At 39.7% G+C, this 17134-nt stretch overlaps 1 protein-coding gene across 1 annotated transcript in view; it reads right to left on the bottom strand.

Moving 5' to 3' along the window:
* Pcmtd1 (protein-L-isoaspartate (D-aspartate) O-methyltransferase domain containing 1) overlaps nt 1-17134 on the bottom strand; it is a 56553-nt gene that overhangs the window by 17702 nt on the left and 21717 nt on the right. The window contains exons 2-3 of the mRNA XM_051197888.1: nt 15188-15609; nt 3953-4055 (exon numbers count right to left, since the gene is read on the bottom strand). Of these exons, the coding sequence (XP_051053845.1) occupies nt 3953-4055; nt 15188-15494 (410 nt within the window). The 5' untranslated portion in view covers nt 15495-15609. The remainder of the gene's footprint in view (nt 1-3952; nt 4056-15187; nt 15610-17134) is intronic.

Genomic DNA, 17134 nt, shown 5'->3' with positions numbered 1-17134 from the left:
TGATAGTAGAGCCACCTTTTCCTGCAGGGGTAAACATCACTGTCTGCCGTCACAGACCACTTGGCCTAGGAATCCTAAAAAACATCATCTGGTCATTTGTGTTTAGGAAGACCCTTGAAAGCAGGCCAGTTCATGGGAAGCTCCGTGAACACCCTTACTAAGGAGTAAGTCCTTTGCTCCAGTTTTCCATGTCCAAGTACAATGAGCTCCAAGGAGCTGTTCTGAGCCATGCTCCTGTTCAAGGAATGCTGACATAGATCAACAGACATACATTAAGAACCCTTATCAAAGAACAAGTTTGTGCACACCACACACACAAACACACACACACTTGTATTTCTACATCATGATTACATGATGTCAGTTAATAGCCCTCTCAGTGAAGTGTTCACCCTGACCTCCAGCAGATATACATAAGAAAACCCTTCAAGTGTAGCTTATACACTTTATACAACACAGCAGTATTTTTGAAGGAAGGAGCTGATGAGAAGGTTCTGAACTCCCTAAAGAACAGAACTAATTTTAAACACTCGTTCTCTCCATGTTCAATTCTAGAGATGACGAGATACCCACACAAAATTAATGACCCATTTTACTTGATATCCATTTTGTTAATAATTAATATATGTCTTCATACCCCTATCCACAATGAAATATGAAACTGCTTAGAAGAGGAACTTTACATTTAATACTTTTAAATTGAAAGAATACTATCCCAGATATTAAAAAAAAAAAAAGTAAAAGATCATTAAAATACAAATGACAGGAAGAAAAATATCATATCCTTTAGCTGGTTACCAAAACCAAATTATATAAGAACAAAGCACTAGCCCAATGAATAACCACTCAACTTTGATCACTTGACTTCCTACCAATTGTTTCTTTATGCAAAATGAAACAGATAGTCGGGCTTGGTGGCACATGCCTTTAATCCCAGCACTCGGGAGGCAGAGGCAGGCAGATCTCTGTGAGTTCGAGGCCAGCCTGGCCTACAAAGCAAGTTCCAGGACAGGTCCAAAGCAATACAGAGAAGCCCTGTCTCAACACCCACCCCCTCCCCCAAAAAAAAATAAATAGAAAGAAAGAAAAAGAAACAGATTTCTAGTACTAGCCACTCTTTGAATACAAGACCTATTTGTAATATGAAACTGAACGGTAAGTAATTATTTTGTACCCGATCTGATTAATTTGTCAACTTGACATAAGCTCGTGTCATATGGGAACAGGGGTCTCCACTGAAAAATGTCTCCAGCAGTCTGGCCTGTAGACAAGTCTATGAGGCATTTTCTTGATTTATGACTGATTTATGACTGATGTGTGAGGGCCCAGCCTACTACTGTGGGAAATGGCACCCGTAGGCTGCTGGTCCTGGGTTGTACAAAAAAGCAGACTGAGCAAGTCACAGAGAGGAAGGTAGTAAGCAGCATCCGCCTCCATGACCTCTGCTTCACTTCCTGCTTCCAGGTCCCTGCCTAACTACCTTCAGTGATGGGGGTTAAGAAGAAATAAACCCTTTCCTCCTCGGGTTGGATTTGGTCATGGCGTTTATCACAGCAAAATAGAAACCTGACTGCAATACCAAGGCCTAAGAAGTAAAATAAAATTGTCCCAACTGTCTTTCTTTTGAATGGATTAACATAAAAATGTTTTCAAAGTAAGTGGTAACACTTTGGTAACACCTAGTTAATGGTTATAAGAAATAGCAAAGACATTCAATGTTATAAGGAAGCATTTAACTTCACTGAATGTTACAGATCATTTCAAAAGTTAGTTTAAAAACATTTATAACAGTAACAAAAAAAAATTATTTCGAGAGACAGAGGCTGAAGAGGTATCCCAGTGGATACGATGCCTGCCATGCAAGCGAGGGCCTGACTGAGTTCATATCCCCAGAACCATGTAAAAAGCCTGGCGTGGCCGCAGGCACTTGAGCTTCAACTTGAGTGAGAAATCCTGTCTAAAAAATACAGATAGGAAGTGATGTAGCAAAGAAATCCCACATCAACCTCTGGCCTCTACACACGCACACGTCTACACACCTCCATGACTACACTCACACGAACAAGTATGTATACAGCGTGCATGCACACGCGCACACACACTCACCACTAAATAAATAAATGACACATTTAAATAGCCTTTAACATGATCTGTTATGAAGTAATAAGCTATATAAAATAAAAATTATTGAAATCATATTTTACTTTTATCTAGAACCACTTGTTTAGTGACTCAAGTCTTCCTTAAGCTTGTTCTGATTAATGACTAGAAACTGAACCTTCATGTATCAACAGATGAAATGTATTAATAATATGTAACAGATCTTGCTATAGCTTTTGAGCCTTTGTTAATATTACCTTCACACTTTCTAAGTTAAGTAAGTTAAATGTATTCAAAAAGTTCTTATGGCCAGATTAAGTTTCAATATCAAAACACGTATTTTAAAAGCGAACAAACAATACAAAAAGAAACCCAATAACTACATAAAAATTAATCTTGCCCACTTCTCAAGACTCAGCAAGTCATTAAAGAGAAGAAAAGCAATGAGGACAAACAGATTTTGAAGTATAACTGAAAATTCTCATTATATAACTTGGGCTAAAAACTTCAATTTCTGTTAAATGTGGAATTTTTTTGTAGGCAATTGAAAAGAGTATGAATTAAGTGGTAATTATTCATAAGGGAAAGTAGTTCGGGGTGGGAGAGATAGCTTAGTGATTTAGTGCACTTGCTGCTCTTGGGGTTGGGTTCCCAGCACCACATGCTAGCTCACAGCTGTCTGCAACTCTAGCACCAAGGGATCTGACACCCTCTCCTGAATTCTTTGTGTATCAGGCATGCATGTGGTACACACAAAAATACGTAGGAAAAACACTCATACACATAAAATAAACCTAAAAAAGGGACAAGTTGTTCCCAAGAATTTAACTGACTGACTTAAATTTATTGTTGTTTATTACAGGAAAAAAATCGGAGCATCTGCACACCCTCAATACTACATGGAAAGCTGAATAATCCTGTTCTTGGCTTCTGGAATTCGCTTCTAGGTGTGCTCTCTTGAGCTGAAACCCTATGTGGTGGCCCAGAAGCACCCCCCAACACACACACACACACACACACACACACACACACCGTTTCTCACTGGCAACTACAGCCAGAGCTGGGGTGGGTCAGTTTGTACGTAGAAACCTTATTTTATAGTGACTGTGTTCTACGCTTGAGCTTCCTATCCTTTTTAAGGCTTTCTCTATTGAAAATTATGGCATGCTATACAGAAAAATTTTAACAAGGCAAAGCCTGACATGTAGTAGGATATTTCAATTCATGGGCTTTATTCCAATTCAAGCATAAGAGCCCTTGTTCTGTAAAAAACTGTCAAAGCAGAATTTCAATGTGATTACAATCCAGATCTTCACTTTCAATGCTGGCCAAGTTCAGCACCTATATAGGATGTCTTGAGAACGGAAGCCTGGGTTCAACAAACAGTGCAATAAAATGGCTATCTCAAACACAATCCCATAGTGACACACACGGATATAGTTCTGCAGTAATTTCTACTAAATCTATTATGACGTAACTGAATACTGTGAAGAGGGACCCTTATATGCTGACATACAAATTAAGATACAGAGGACAAGACTGTTACACTACTACCCAAAAGTTTTAAAACCAGTTACAGCAAATTAAGTACTGTGAACACAAACACTGTGTTTTCTCTCCAGAGGATACGTATATGACATTTAATAAGTCAAAGATTAGTAACCATAGATTATCTGTAATTTAATAAAAAAAAAATAACATGGTAATTTCCTAATTTTTCTCACTGTAAAGCACACAGATTTCTGCTGTACTCACTTATCCAGGATCAATAAGCTGATAGTGTTCAAGAACAGGCATACTACACATATTCATTAACTGTTCTCTCTCCAAAACTACAGGTATAAATACTTACTTATCAAAGCTATCGCTATTTTTGATGAAGCTCTCCAGCTTTTCCTTGGCATACTCCACCACATCTGAATGAAGTTCAATCCCATGATTTATTCCAAAAGGACCTGTAATTGCAGCAGCATTCTTTTTTTACAAAAATATTAATGATGAATCCCCACAGTTCTAATATCTGTGCACTTATCTACCTAGTAGCATTAAGAGTCCAAGTAACATGCAAACCTGTACGAGCTGGATTGTGTTGAATACAAACCTGCTTAAATTGCTTCAATGTAGTAATGGAGAGGGGTAGAATTTACCTTTTCTGGGAAGAGGAAGGGGGAAGCAAGCACAGAAAAGAGAGAGAAATTATAATGTTGAAATGTACAGGCAGGACACTATGGTCATATAATCCCATAACCCCACGTTTAAGGAAGGGGTGGTGTTGTAGTTCTGAAACTGGAATCAGACCTTGCAGCTCTCTGTACCTCCAGCCCACTGCTTTGCTAACTAGCTTATTTATTATGCACCCCCGGTTAGCCTCTAACTTTGATTCTTCTGCCTCCACTTCCTGAGTAGCAAGGGGAAGTATGTGTGCAGCGCAAGTTTGAATCTTTACCCAAGTCTTCACTTAACCTTTATTCAAACTCTGGTGGCTCTTGGATGGGCAAGTAGAGGAGTTCCAGAAGCTTCATGCTTTTCCCAAGTTATTTTTACACATGATGATGGCTGGAGAGACCTCCCGAGGAAAGGGCTGGCCCCAATGATACTTATTCAATGAGATCTAGGACTTGGCATTTTATAAAGTTACTACTACTCATCCTGTAGTGTTCCCACTACCCTCACAGAGGAAACCTTGTTTGAAGCTGATGATAAAAGTTCTCTTTATCGTCTGAAATGGAGCCAGACAGGCCTTATGCTCTACAGCCTTGTACTGTAATCTGAGAGGTTTCCTGTGGGGGTTGTGCTTTCTTCTTGCTGTTGTTTTGGAGACAGCGTCTATGTAGTTCCAACTATCTATCCATGGATTTAGAGCTTTTCCTGCCTCTGCCTCTGCCTCTGCGGTGCTGGGATTAAAGGTGTGTGCTACTGTGCCCAAATTATTAACTTTCCTTAAGGAATCTGTAACTGGAAGTGTCCTCTATGGTCTATCACAACACAATCCATATCAGACTTGTCTCTATTAACCACTAAAAACTTTAGTAATAAGAAAAAGACAACTACAAATGATCAAATTTATATGTTCCTATCCTAGAGTATAAAATAACTGAAACAAAATACTTTAACCTAAGTATCAAATGCATATAATACTTTCTCATGCTAGATTGCCATAACATTATTTTTACTTGTTTAAAAAAAAATGGATTTCTACCTACAGAATGTATTTAGGCACGAAAATTCAATCAAAACAGAATTTGACTCAGCAAACATAAGATGGACTGACTTCCTTTTTTTCTAGTGGGGGGGTTGTTTTGTTTTGGGGGATGAGAGGAGATGCTGACACAAGGCTGGACGTGAAGTCCCAGTTGGCACTGAACTGTTATGCAATGGAGAATGACCCATGAGCTGGTACTGTCACTACCTCTCAAGTAATGGGACTACATCGCCATGTCAATTAACCTGAAAATACTATGCTTTTAAAAGTGAAGAGATACTAAGCACTTCTTTTCTGATTCTTATAAACTGGTAAGCTTTCATCTGAAAAATGAAACATCTGTTCAACATCATTTAATACTTCCTAATACTATAAACAGTAAACTGAAGATTCATTTAAAAAGCAAAAACTTCCTCCTAAAATTATTCATAGAATCCTCTACATGGTAATGTCACTCTTTAACACATACTCGATCTGAGCATCTTGAGAAGTTCAGTTTCCAAAGGAATGAATACATGTGGGAGAAAGGTCAGCCTGAAAGCTCAGAAGGAAGTCAAGTAGATAAAGAAGTATATAATGCATGAAAATGAGCTTGTGCAATCTGTACAATAAAATAATAATAACATGCGCATTGGCTTTAAAGCTACTTTAAGTTAAAGCTGCCTTGTAGACAGTCACGTGTAATTGAACCTGGTGAGAAGAAAAGTGTTGGCTGCTGGTGTCCTCCACCTGTCTTTAGTAGTTGAAATTGTTTGAAAGTAGTCTTCGCCTTCCTTGCTCTCCTGATCTGTTAGATATGGAAGGGCTTACATCAGCCACTTGTTTCTTCCAAGTACCATTTCCATTTTTAACTTGAAACATTATTAAAAGTGAAAAGATTACTATCATACTACAACCACTTACATAGTAATGCATAGTAGGGAAAGCATTGTTCCACCAAGTTAATCTTGTTTTGCTTTTACTTTTTATGACCCACTAAGGTAAAATCTAAAGGAAATGTACTAGTGTTAAGATTTTCATATTTTCCATACATTGTATGCAAAAGATTATGGCTGCATACATAAGTCATGAACAAAAATATTTGCTGGCATTCTATAGTTCATGTAAGACCAAATGCAAAGGTGAAGAATCTGAAAATGAGGGTTCCCATTCTGACCTCAAGCTGCCTAACTTACACAAGAGTCTAGACCTGAGACTAGGTCAAAAGCACAAAGACAGGCTGCTCCTCAGTTAAAGTTATACATCTTCCTATATAAATAAACACAACCTCAGTTTACATAATGTTACTTGTATGCATGTTTTCAGAATTGAGCATTTGGTACTAAATAACCAATTGGTGTACTTTTCCCTGGGGAAGACTATTTCTCCTACTTTCAGCATTCTTAAGGAAAAAAATTTATTTATTTTTATTTTATGTGAATTTCTCTTTTGCCTGTATGTACATCTGTGTGAGAGTGTCAGATCCCATGAAGCTAGACAGTACTGAGATGCCATGTGAGTAATGGAAATGAACACAGGTCTTCCGGAAAGAGTCAGTGTTCTTGGCCACTGAGCCATCTCTCCAACCCCATCTTAAGGAAATTTCTTAACGTTTCCTCACCCAACTTGTTTTTCATATCTAAAAGACAGTTAATAATTTCAGGAGTAGAGGGTGGGATGGTCCAGCTGTAACTCCAACACTCAACAGATTGTGGCAACAAGATAAAGTTTAAAGCCTCAACTACTTAGCAAACCATACAAAAAAAGGTATTTTGTTTGATTTTATAACACCATATTAAGGACTGTTTTCACAAACAAAACAAATATACAGAGAATACATTATTAATAGCTAATACAAACATGTTTTAAAATGGAACTGTTTAGTTTTAAAGTAACATGGAGCATATCTTTATCAACTAATAATCAAGAAATCATTAAAACTGAAGTATATTTAGATGATAAATTAATAAAACCAGGCACCCCTTTAATCCAAGCTCTCAGGAGGCAGAGGCATCTGTGAGTTTGAGGCCAGCCTGGTCTACAGAGTGAGTTCCAAGACAGCCATCCACACGTGCTGCTTTTGCACAGAACCCAGGTTCAGTTCCCAGCACCCAGGATGAGCCAATTCTCAACCCCTGTAACTCAAGCTCCAAGGAGATCTGATACCTCTGGCCTGCACAGGAACCTGTACTCTCATACACATACTCAGAGGCCAACACACACACACACACACACACACACACACACACACACACACGGTTAAGAACAATGAAAAAAAAAATAAAAGGCAGGCTGAAATAGCAATGTTACTACATTCACAGAATCACTCTGACTAAACATGTAAAGTTGTCATGAGCGTGGGATGGTGCTGACAGTCAGAACTCATCCGTCATGTCTTCAGAAAGAGAACCACGAGAAAATAACACAGGAAACCATGAAGGCACCGCCAGCTGCTTCTGAAAGAGAACTGAAAGATGTAGGGTAGGAAGGCGCAGCTCATCACTGTGCACTGTTAAATGTGTTTTGCCCCATATGCAAGCATAGCCTACCAAAAAAAGCAACAGGATGGGGCTGAGAAGATGGTTAACAGGCAATGTATTTGCTGTGCAAGTGTGGGAAACCACTTCTGAGTCCCCAGAACCACGTAAGTCCGGGCTCCTCCGCTTTTCTGCATTTCTAGTGTTCCTGCTGAAGGTGTAAGGCAGAGCAAGAACCCCAGGAGCTCACAGGCCAACTATGCGTCAGTGAACAAGAGAGATCCCATCTCAACAATGTGGAATGGCGAAGATCAACACCTGAGGTCGTCTGACCACTACAAGCAAGCCATGGTGTGCATGCACCTCACCTCACCCCACCCTCGCACAAAATGTTAAAGTAGCACATGGTTCAAGGTCATCTTCAGCTATAAGCCAAGGCCAACACGGGTTACATGACATCCTGCCACAGAGGAAAGGAAGGCAAGGATAAAAGGAATGGGAGCCTAAGTTCAGATTTTTAAAAAAGTATTACCATATACAAGCACAACAGTACAAGTTGCCAATGGGGAAAAATGAAACAGAACATCAGATGAAATGTGATTGTGATTTTGTATTCAATACATCTTTACGTTATTTATAAACATAAGATAAGGAAGAAAGATTTCTATGAAACAATGCTTCGTTTCCAAATATACAGTTTTAAAGAGAAAATACTAACAGTTGATGCAACTTTTAACAATTAACTTTTAAAGAGAAAATAGTAAGAGTAACTTTATTAAAACAAATAAGAGCTACTAAGAAATATCTAGGTATTCTAAATATTAGAAATTACGTTTAAGACTGACTAAAGCTCATTTACCATAAATACCAAATATAACAAAATTCTAGTGCAATAAAATCTAATGCTCAACCACCTTAACAACTATATCTAGCCCTAACCAGCTCATTTATGATATCTAGCCCTAACCAGCTCATTTATGCGTCCCTTAGTCAGTAACTGACTCATACATGTAAGGGTCAGTAACACTAGGTACAATGCAGTAACTATTTTCTATGTCCCCCTGTGTCACCTTCGTGTGATATTCCACAGTTGGACTGACGATGAGGTGTGGTGTATAGACACCTGCCTGAGAGCCATCAAGGAAACCCAAAAGCTTTATACTACACAAGGGAAACCCACTCTGCTATTAGCCTTTTCTAGAAAGCTAATTCATGAAACACAGCCCAGACAAAAGGACTTCCTAACACAGGCCTGGAAGAACAGGAGGAAGGAAATGGTCAGACCTACAAGTTCAGCTACAAAAACTAGTGCCTGAAAGCCCTGCACGGCTGTTCTTCCCCATGGAGCAACCTAGAATGAGTCCATTACTTCCCGAAGGTTAGTTTTTACTCCAAAAGGAGTTCTGAGGACCCACCCTTGCTTACTTAAAAGAGCCCTATTTGCTGTGAAGTGTAGGATGGGTAACAAACTATCAAACATTATGATTTGCCACATCCCCACCAGTAACACTGTAAACTAAAATGTAGTTCTCAGCCATGATTGCACAGGAATAATCTGGGAACTTTTAAAAGCAGGCAAGATTGACCTGTTTAAAGGCATCGGGTCTGGGTCCTACTGAAGACAGGCTATATTCTGGGGTGTGGCCTGCTCAGGCTAAAGTAGCAACACACACACAAAATACTAGGGCTCTGACGTATAACTATATCCTCTTAATTTTATACAAAGTCCAGTTAAATTTTCTAAATGGACTGACTGCAATTCAGGCTAGCCTTGAATTCTTAGCAATCGTCTTGCTTCTGGATGAGATTTTAGGCACGTATTACCATGCTCAGATCAGTATTAAGTGGTTCTTAAAGATGATCTGGACCATTCAAATCTTGGTGTTCATTTGTAAAGTAATATCAAGAACTGCAAACTATTAATATAAAGGAATTTTTCACTAAACCTTAATATTTACCACAAAGGGGAGTAGATGAATTGGTTATTTCGTTTCTATGAAACCAATAGTCAATTATATTAAAATATACATAGAAAACACCTTTTAATAAATTTAATTATTAATAACTTGTTATGTAAGATAAGACTTTAGGAAGTGTAAATAATTAAACTTCTAGATCCCAACAGGTAAAAAGTGAATTATAAATAACAATATTGTATCAAAACATCAACAGCCAGGTTTGGTAGCACATGCATAGTCCCAGAGCCTGGGAAGTAAAAGGAGGAGGATTTGAGCCAAGTGTGTAAAGACACGTTGCTTTTGACCTCGCCCGCTTAAGGCAGGCCTGAGAAAACTGAAAGAAGCCCTGAACACAAAGTCAGACACTTTCCCGGTGACTGCAGACTCTTGGGTGGGCTTGGGTTCTTGGGTAGACTAGGTGCTTGTGGGGTACAGAGGCGTGGTTCCTTTTAGAGGCCCTGCTGTACAGCTGAGCACCTGAGCAGCTGGCATGCTACTCAGGCCAGAGAATAGATAGAAACACCTGCCTCAGTATAAAGGAGGTCACCAGCATTCCAACTTTTAGAGGCAGCAGCAGTAACAAGCTCAGATGATTCCAGATGCTACTAGAGACACTTACCCACCCACATTCGTTAATACTCTAGTCACAAAGGCAGGCAAATGGAATCAGCCTAGACCTCCATCAACTTATAAACAGACGATAAACATGTGGTATGTACAATGGAATATTATTCAGCTGCAAAGAAAAATGAAATCTACAGGAAAATGGATAAAACTGGAAATGGTATAAAGCAAGGTAACCCAGGCTCAGAAAGAAATGCTGTGTTCTCTTGTATACATAGCTCTTAGTTTGTAATTGTTACATCTATGCATCTAGGTAGGAGAACATAGGCTCCAAGATCCTGTCCATGAGACAGGAAAATCGAAGCTTTAAGGGGGAATACAAGATACTAGAACACATGAGATACTGAAGTAAAGAGAAACACTGAGAAAAGCCAGGTGCATGGGCTGGAAATCAAGTAAAAGGGTGTAGGTGTGAAAATGCCAGGAAGGGGCTGGAGATAAGGCTCAGAGTCTGGGAGCACTGGCTGCTCTTCCAGAAGTCCTGAGTCCAGCAACCACAAGGTGGCTCAGTGCCATCTGGTGCCCTCTTCTGGCACGTAAGCAGAACACTGTATAAACAATAAATAAATACATCTTTTTTTTTTTTTAACGCTAGGAACCTGCTTCTTTGAAAAATAATTTTTTAAATAAAAAGAAGAATGTTAAGAATGTTAATAATTCAATACAGGGTGTTAGGACGGAAGACAAGAGGTATGGATGCTGATATAGGACAACTCAGTGAAGAAGCAACTAAGAGGAAAAGAAATTCTCAAGAATTGTATTCACAACCAAACACAAGCCACTTATCAAGACCACTCTTCACAATGACTAAAAAGACAGAACTCCCTTCTTTCACAAAAATGGTTTGTTTTTATTTTATGTGCATTGGTGTTTTTGCCTGCATGTGTGAGGGTGTCAGATCTTGGAGTTACAGTTCTAAGCTGCCACATGCATGCTGGGAATTGAACCTGGGTCCTCTGAAGAGCAGCCAGTGCTCTTAACCACTGAGCCATCTCTCCAGGCCCCCAGAAACCTTTAAAACATAGGATAAAGGATCAAGACTAAAAAACAATGCTTAATGTAGAAAATACAATTTCCCATAGCATATAAACAAGACATCTGCAGAATTTGCTCTATCTATCTCATCAGGAACAGGAGACAGAACATTTTACCTTCAGCCCAACAATTCCAGTTCTAAGATCTCCACAGGAGAAATTATCCACACAGACTCCAGCATGTGAACTGTGAAACTTCAAGTAGGTGACAGAAAGAAGATGCTGAAGAACCCTGTGTGACCCACTGCTATTAATGGTCCAGAAAGACAATTATGTAGGAGCAACTAGCTGCCAGGGCTATCGTGGGAACCAGGAGTGCATATTATTGAATGTAACAGGTTTTTAAAGATTAGATCATGATGAAATTTACACAACTCTACAGCTGTATTAAAAACCCAAGTCAGTGACTTAAAAATGGGTAAAATCGAGGCTGGAGAGACGGCTTGGGTAAGAATACTTGCTGCTCTTTCAATACATTCCCAGCACCCACATGGCAGCCCATAACCTTCTATATAACACCAGTTCCAGGGGACCCAGTGCCCTCTTCTGGGCTTCAAAGGCACCAGGCACATATGCCATGCACAGAAATGCACACAGACAAAACACTCACATGCATAAAATAAAAATAAAGGGGGAAAGTACTAAGCTTTCCAGTACATAAACCACACCTGATTAAAGCAAGAGGAAACAGGAGAGAGCATGCACGTGTATGAATGCGGAGAGAGGGTGTGTGAGCATCTGAGGGCAAAGGCAGTATAAGCACCCTGAAAAAGGCTCATTTAGCATCTGTGATAAGAGACGTGTAGACCAAACAGGATGGCAGCACACACTCCTTAGCTAGCCAGCCCCCTGCTTGTGGCCTGCTCCATCTTTAGACAGGAGTGCACACTGTAGCAAGCACCACAGTGTCAGTACCCACAGCCCTGGAATGATGCTGGAATCTCCTCGGTCAGTCCTGCTTACTAGACAATTAGAAGACTAAGAAAGAAAACTCTAAATTGGATAAATATATGTATACATTACAGGTTCTACTAGGAACAGCAATTTTTACAATACAGGTTCTATCAGGAAGACAAGAATAAATCCCCAAGTAAAGAAGGAACAGCATAGGGAGGAACTACCCCTATCTGAATCAGCAGTTACAAGAATAACAGTAATGATGCTTTGGTATTTAACTCAATTTTAAATGGTAAAAGATTTGGGAGGCTTCTTTTCTCTTCTCTCCATCTTCAACTTAATTATACAGGAACAAAGACAGTGTTGAGATGTCCTTTGTACAAATCCTGAACTCTAGGAAGACAGTTAAGAAGTGAGCAGAACAGAATTTATTTCGAATTCGAATTTGAAATTGAAAATGATGTTATCTACTCTCCAAGTCTGGGGAAAAATTAAATTTACAGATAACTGCGTCAAGTACACTTCAATTGTAAAAAACATTCTGGGGAAAAAAAAAAAAACAGATGAACAACAACAACAAAAAAGCCCTAACTTCCCCTTGCTAAACATGAATGCTCTATACTCCAGTTTCTGAAGTGAGGTAAGAATCTCCCAAAAGGCATCTTTTCCCTTGACTGCACTTTACCAAATCAAAGATGCCTTGCTCCCCCACATCTTCCTGGATCCCTGTAACAGAACTATGGCAAGCACAAGCTGCAGAGAGGGTTTCTGTAAATGTGAGCACTGTGCGCTGTGCAGGGCAAGACCAAACACAACTCGCAGCCCTCAGAATTACACGCTATGTGTAAGCTCCGCTCCAGGTCCAAGCGACTCTTCACTTGCCTCCCTCTGACTTAATACATGGAACACAAATCAAACTATGGGGGTGTGGTGTGGGGATTAGGTTTCCAGAGCAGCTTAATGGATTAACACTTAGCTATAACTACTGCTTCACACATGCTCTTTCTGTCTTCCTTTTAAAGTATTGCCTTTTCCAGCAACTGTGCAGTTCTAAATAAAAGAAACATAATTGTACTTTGGTTTTAATTATGCAGGATGACAGATATGGCCAGTAGCTGTGGCCATGTAGTAAACGATAGGTGCATGGCTTGCTGGACACCAAGAGGAAAATCCCTAATGCATTGTAAGGGTCTCTTTCCTTTACACTGGCTCTGGCCATGAGTTAAAAAACAAGAAAACATAGTTAAAGGTCTGCTTAAAAGTACAAATGGCCATAGAACGCAATTATTGAGGTGGCTGGGGCTAGTCAGCCTGATAATAATGAAACACACCTCACACTGCCTTTGGTTGGACTAATTCCTTTAGCAGGTGTCAGAAAGGCGGAAAAACCAATCAATTGTCTGAAAACCTAAAGATCCTCCGCTCAATGAGCCTCTACAGCGCAGAACAGACACAAACTGTTCCCAACGGAGTACAGATAAGAACATCAAGCCATGACAGGGTCTAAGTTCCTCTTTTGTGGCTAAAGAAAAAGAAAAAAGTGATTTGACACCATTTCCAGCTATAGAAAAGGCCACATGTTTTAATGAAACAGATCACAGGTCCCATGACTAGATCACATGAGTGGGAGAGCGTGTAACAAGCCACTGCCTAGGAAAAGAGACTGCAGGCCTGACAATGCCTGACAGGGACAAACTGTGACTGCATTTACCTGAGCACAGTGGACAGTCACCATGAGATAATGTGTTACTCCCCACTCCTGTAGGATGGCTCTAAAACAAGTCTTAGCCCTCTAACTTTGGCATATACTTCAACTGCTATACCCATCGCAGTAGAAGAGAACTGTGGATTCCTCCTTGTAAACCGGTCCCAGACAGCCTAGTCAGTGTTATGGAATGAATAAATAGGTTAGAGACTTCATGAACACGTCTTGTGCAATCAATGTCCCTTTATCCATAAACGTCTTACTAGTAATCTGAATTCCCAGCCCAGGTTCCTAGCTCGTGATTTCAAATTTAACCTCTCCATACTTCAGTTCACCCACCTACATAGATTAATAATAACATACTTTTCAAATGACTCTTGGGAATACTGACTGAGTTGCAGAGCCTAGTACAATACTAGCACTCAATTCGAGTGCCCATTAAGCTCTTCAAAGGCAAAAATCTTGGTCCCTTTTGATCCCTGCTCTATGCCTACACCAGAATCAATGCCTGGTACAACAGACCCAAAATATGTCTTTTCTGTTATTTTTCCCCAGTCTCTTGCTATTATGACCCACAAGGCCACCTAATCTAAGTCCTACAGCCCTGTCTCCAAGACTGACAACACAATTACCCTTAATTTAAAGTGATACACTTATAAAATGATCAAATATTGTTTATCAGTAGGCAGAATACTTTACATAGTCCTGATACACCCGAGTTTCTTGCCTGCCAGTTGCTTTCTTTGGGTGGAGGTAGGGGTGTGTGTGTGGGGGGGGGGGGGTGTCTCATGTTTCCCAGGCAGGCCTCAGACTCACTATGTAGTATGTTACTAAGGGTAACTGATTTCTGATTCCCTTACCACCGTGCTGATATGTGAAGAACTGCATCAAAAGCAGGGCTTTGTGCATGCTAGGTTAAGTATCCTACCAACTGAGCTACAGACCCCCAGCTCCAGTTGCTTGATTTCAAGTATGGACATACTGCTCTATCTACTATAACTAGACAGAACAATGCAAGAGCTCACCAAGCAGTGGGTTCAGGGCTAGGAAAAGGAAATTACAACTGTGTATTTGTACACCTAAATAAAAACTATACTGCTTTAAACAGACACATTCAGACATACTAGATACAGTTACAAACATTGTAGGTCATGAAAAGCCACACAAACTCAGCTCAGTTTATAAATAGAAATTTACAAAAATAAAATTACCTAAAATTAAGCCCACCATTGTACTTAAATATCCGGTTCCACTTCCCAAGTTAAGAAAAGATAATCCCGGTTGAAGTTTCAAAGCTTCCATAACTTCGGAATAAATGCAAGGTGCTGACAAGTGTATGTTCCCATGCTTCCAGGCTAAGTCTTTGTAAGCATTGTCTCTGTAGCCTTCCAGATAGTAATCCCCGCGGTCAATGGCCCTGAAGGCTTGCTCTACTCGCTCAGTGCGGATGTACTGTGCTTCTTTAAGGTTATCAATCAAGTCATCGTTATCTTCCCCAGCACTCACAGCTCCTCCCATGACAGTATTCAAATCAAATCATAAGTTAAAGTGCATCAGAATTAGTAGAAATGGCTTCCAACAATGTGTGCTGTTTCCATTTAATGTTGAACTTGATTTCCAAAAATAATTAAACCTGGAAAAGAGTAAAAATAAATAAGTTTAAATTAATATGTGTCACAATATTTAACTACCACTTTCCATGAATACATTCTGTTCCAGCCACAGTGTTAAAAGACTTAAATAGACTATTTTAATTAATTCCTTCAATAACCATGGAGGTCAGAAAACTGGGGCTAGGAATTTAAATGAATTAGTACTGGTCTTATAGAGCGACCACGATCATATATCCAGAGATTAGCTGATCATATAATGACATGCAATTTAAAATTCAGTCAGTCACCTTTTGTCAGCCTTCAGGTGCTTACCAGTCACCTGCAGCGGCTGTGCCAGGGACAGCAACATCCAACAGTGCTGACTCAGCATCTTAGCACCAGGCCCTTCCCATTCAAAGCATGCTCTAAGTCACACAGCCACGCTGATAATCACAGTAATTACGGTTTAATGACTCAAAACTCCTAACCTTAGTAGCTAATAATTTCACGATACACATTTTAAATACTTAATGTAATAAAATATTTTCCAATATTATATACATATGTATGTATGTATGTTTATCCTAAACACTAAATAAAAAATGCAAAAAACAAAAAAACAAAAAACAAAAAAAAAGGAGGCAGGCAAGGTGACAAAGCATTTCTATAATTTCTGTAATTATAAACAAAGGCTGGAGGTTCATGAGCTCAAGGCCAGCCTGGCCTCTCAAATTAAACACACGCGCACACACATAACACACACACAAAACAAAAACAGATTCACTATTTTGGCACATGTCAAACACAATCACTGCTTTGATACATTTTATAATAGTGAGTACTGAGACTACAAGCTTTTATTCACAAGTCTAATAGTTTAGCCCTGGAACACCATGCACACATACACACTTAAAAATAAGTATTTAAAAACTCTTGGAATGCTCATTTGCTTATGACATGTCTAGACACTTGAGATATAAAGATTTCCAGAATGAGACATCAGAAGTGTCTTCATCCCAATAGCACACTACAAGGCATAAAACTGCGGGAAAGGACGATGTAAACTCACAGTACTTTGTCTGTCAAGCGGATGGAGGTGGGACCGGGACCATCCACGGCTATGTAAATGTTTGAATAAGTGGCAGCTAAATGACATACTTCAACATCCCACGAGAGAGCAATGGGACACCACCTAAGGTGACCCCGCCCCCTGATACAGAAGCCCGGAAATATCAGCGGTCAGTATTACAGGGGTTGGCTGCCAGTACAGCTCTGGGGACAGGAGTTTTCCATTTTTCACTTTCTTCCTTTGCTGGCACTCACAATTCAGAAACTGACCCACGGGTTTCTCTGAACTGAATACACTCATAGTATACTCACTGTGATTTATTAAAATTCTCTGTCAAGATCCACTCAGATTTCCACTCAAAGACGCTGTGGTGATTGGAAGGAAAATGGCCCCATAGGCTCACAGGGACTGCAACTATGGGGAGTTATGGTCTTGTCTGAGTAGGTGTGGCCTAGTTGGAGGAAGTGTGTCAGTCACTGGGAGTGGGCTCTGAGTTT

This window comes from Phodopus roborovskii, unplaced genomic scaffold (assembly GCF_943737965.1).
Source record: "Phodopus roborovskii unplaced genomic scaffold, PHOROB, whole genome shotgun sequence".
Taxonomy (NCBI): domain Eukaryota; kingdom Metazoa; phylum Chordata; class Mammalia; order Rodentia; family Cricetidae; genus Phodopus; species Phodopus roborovskii.
This window is presented reverse-complemented; position numbering and strand designations above follow the sequence as displayed.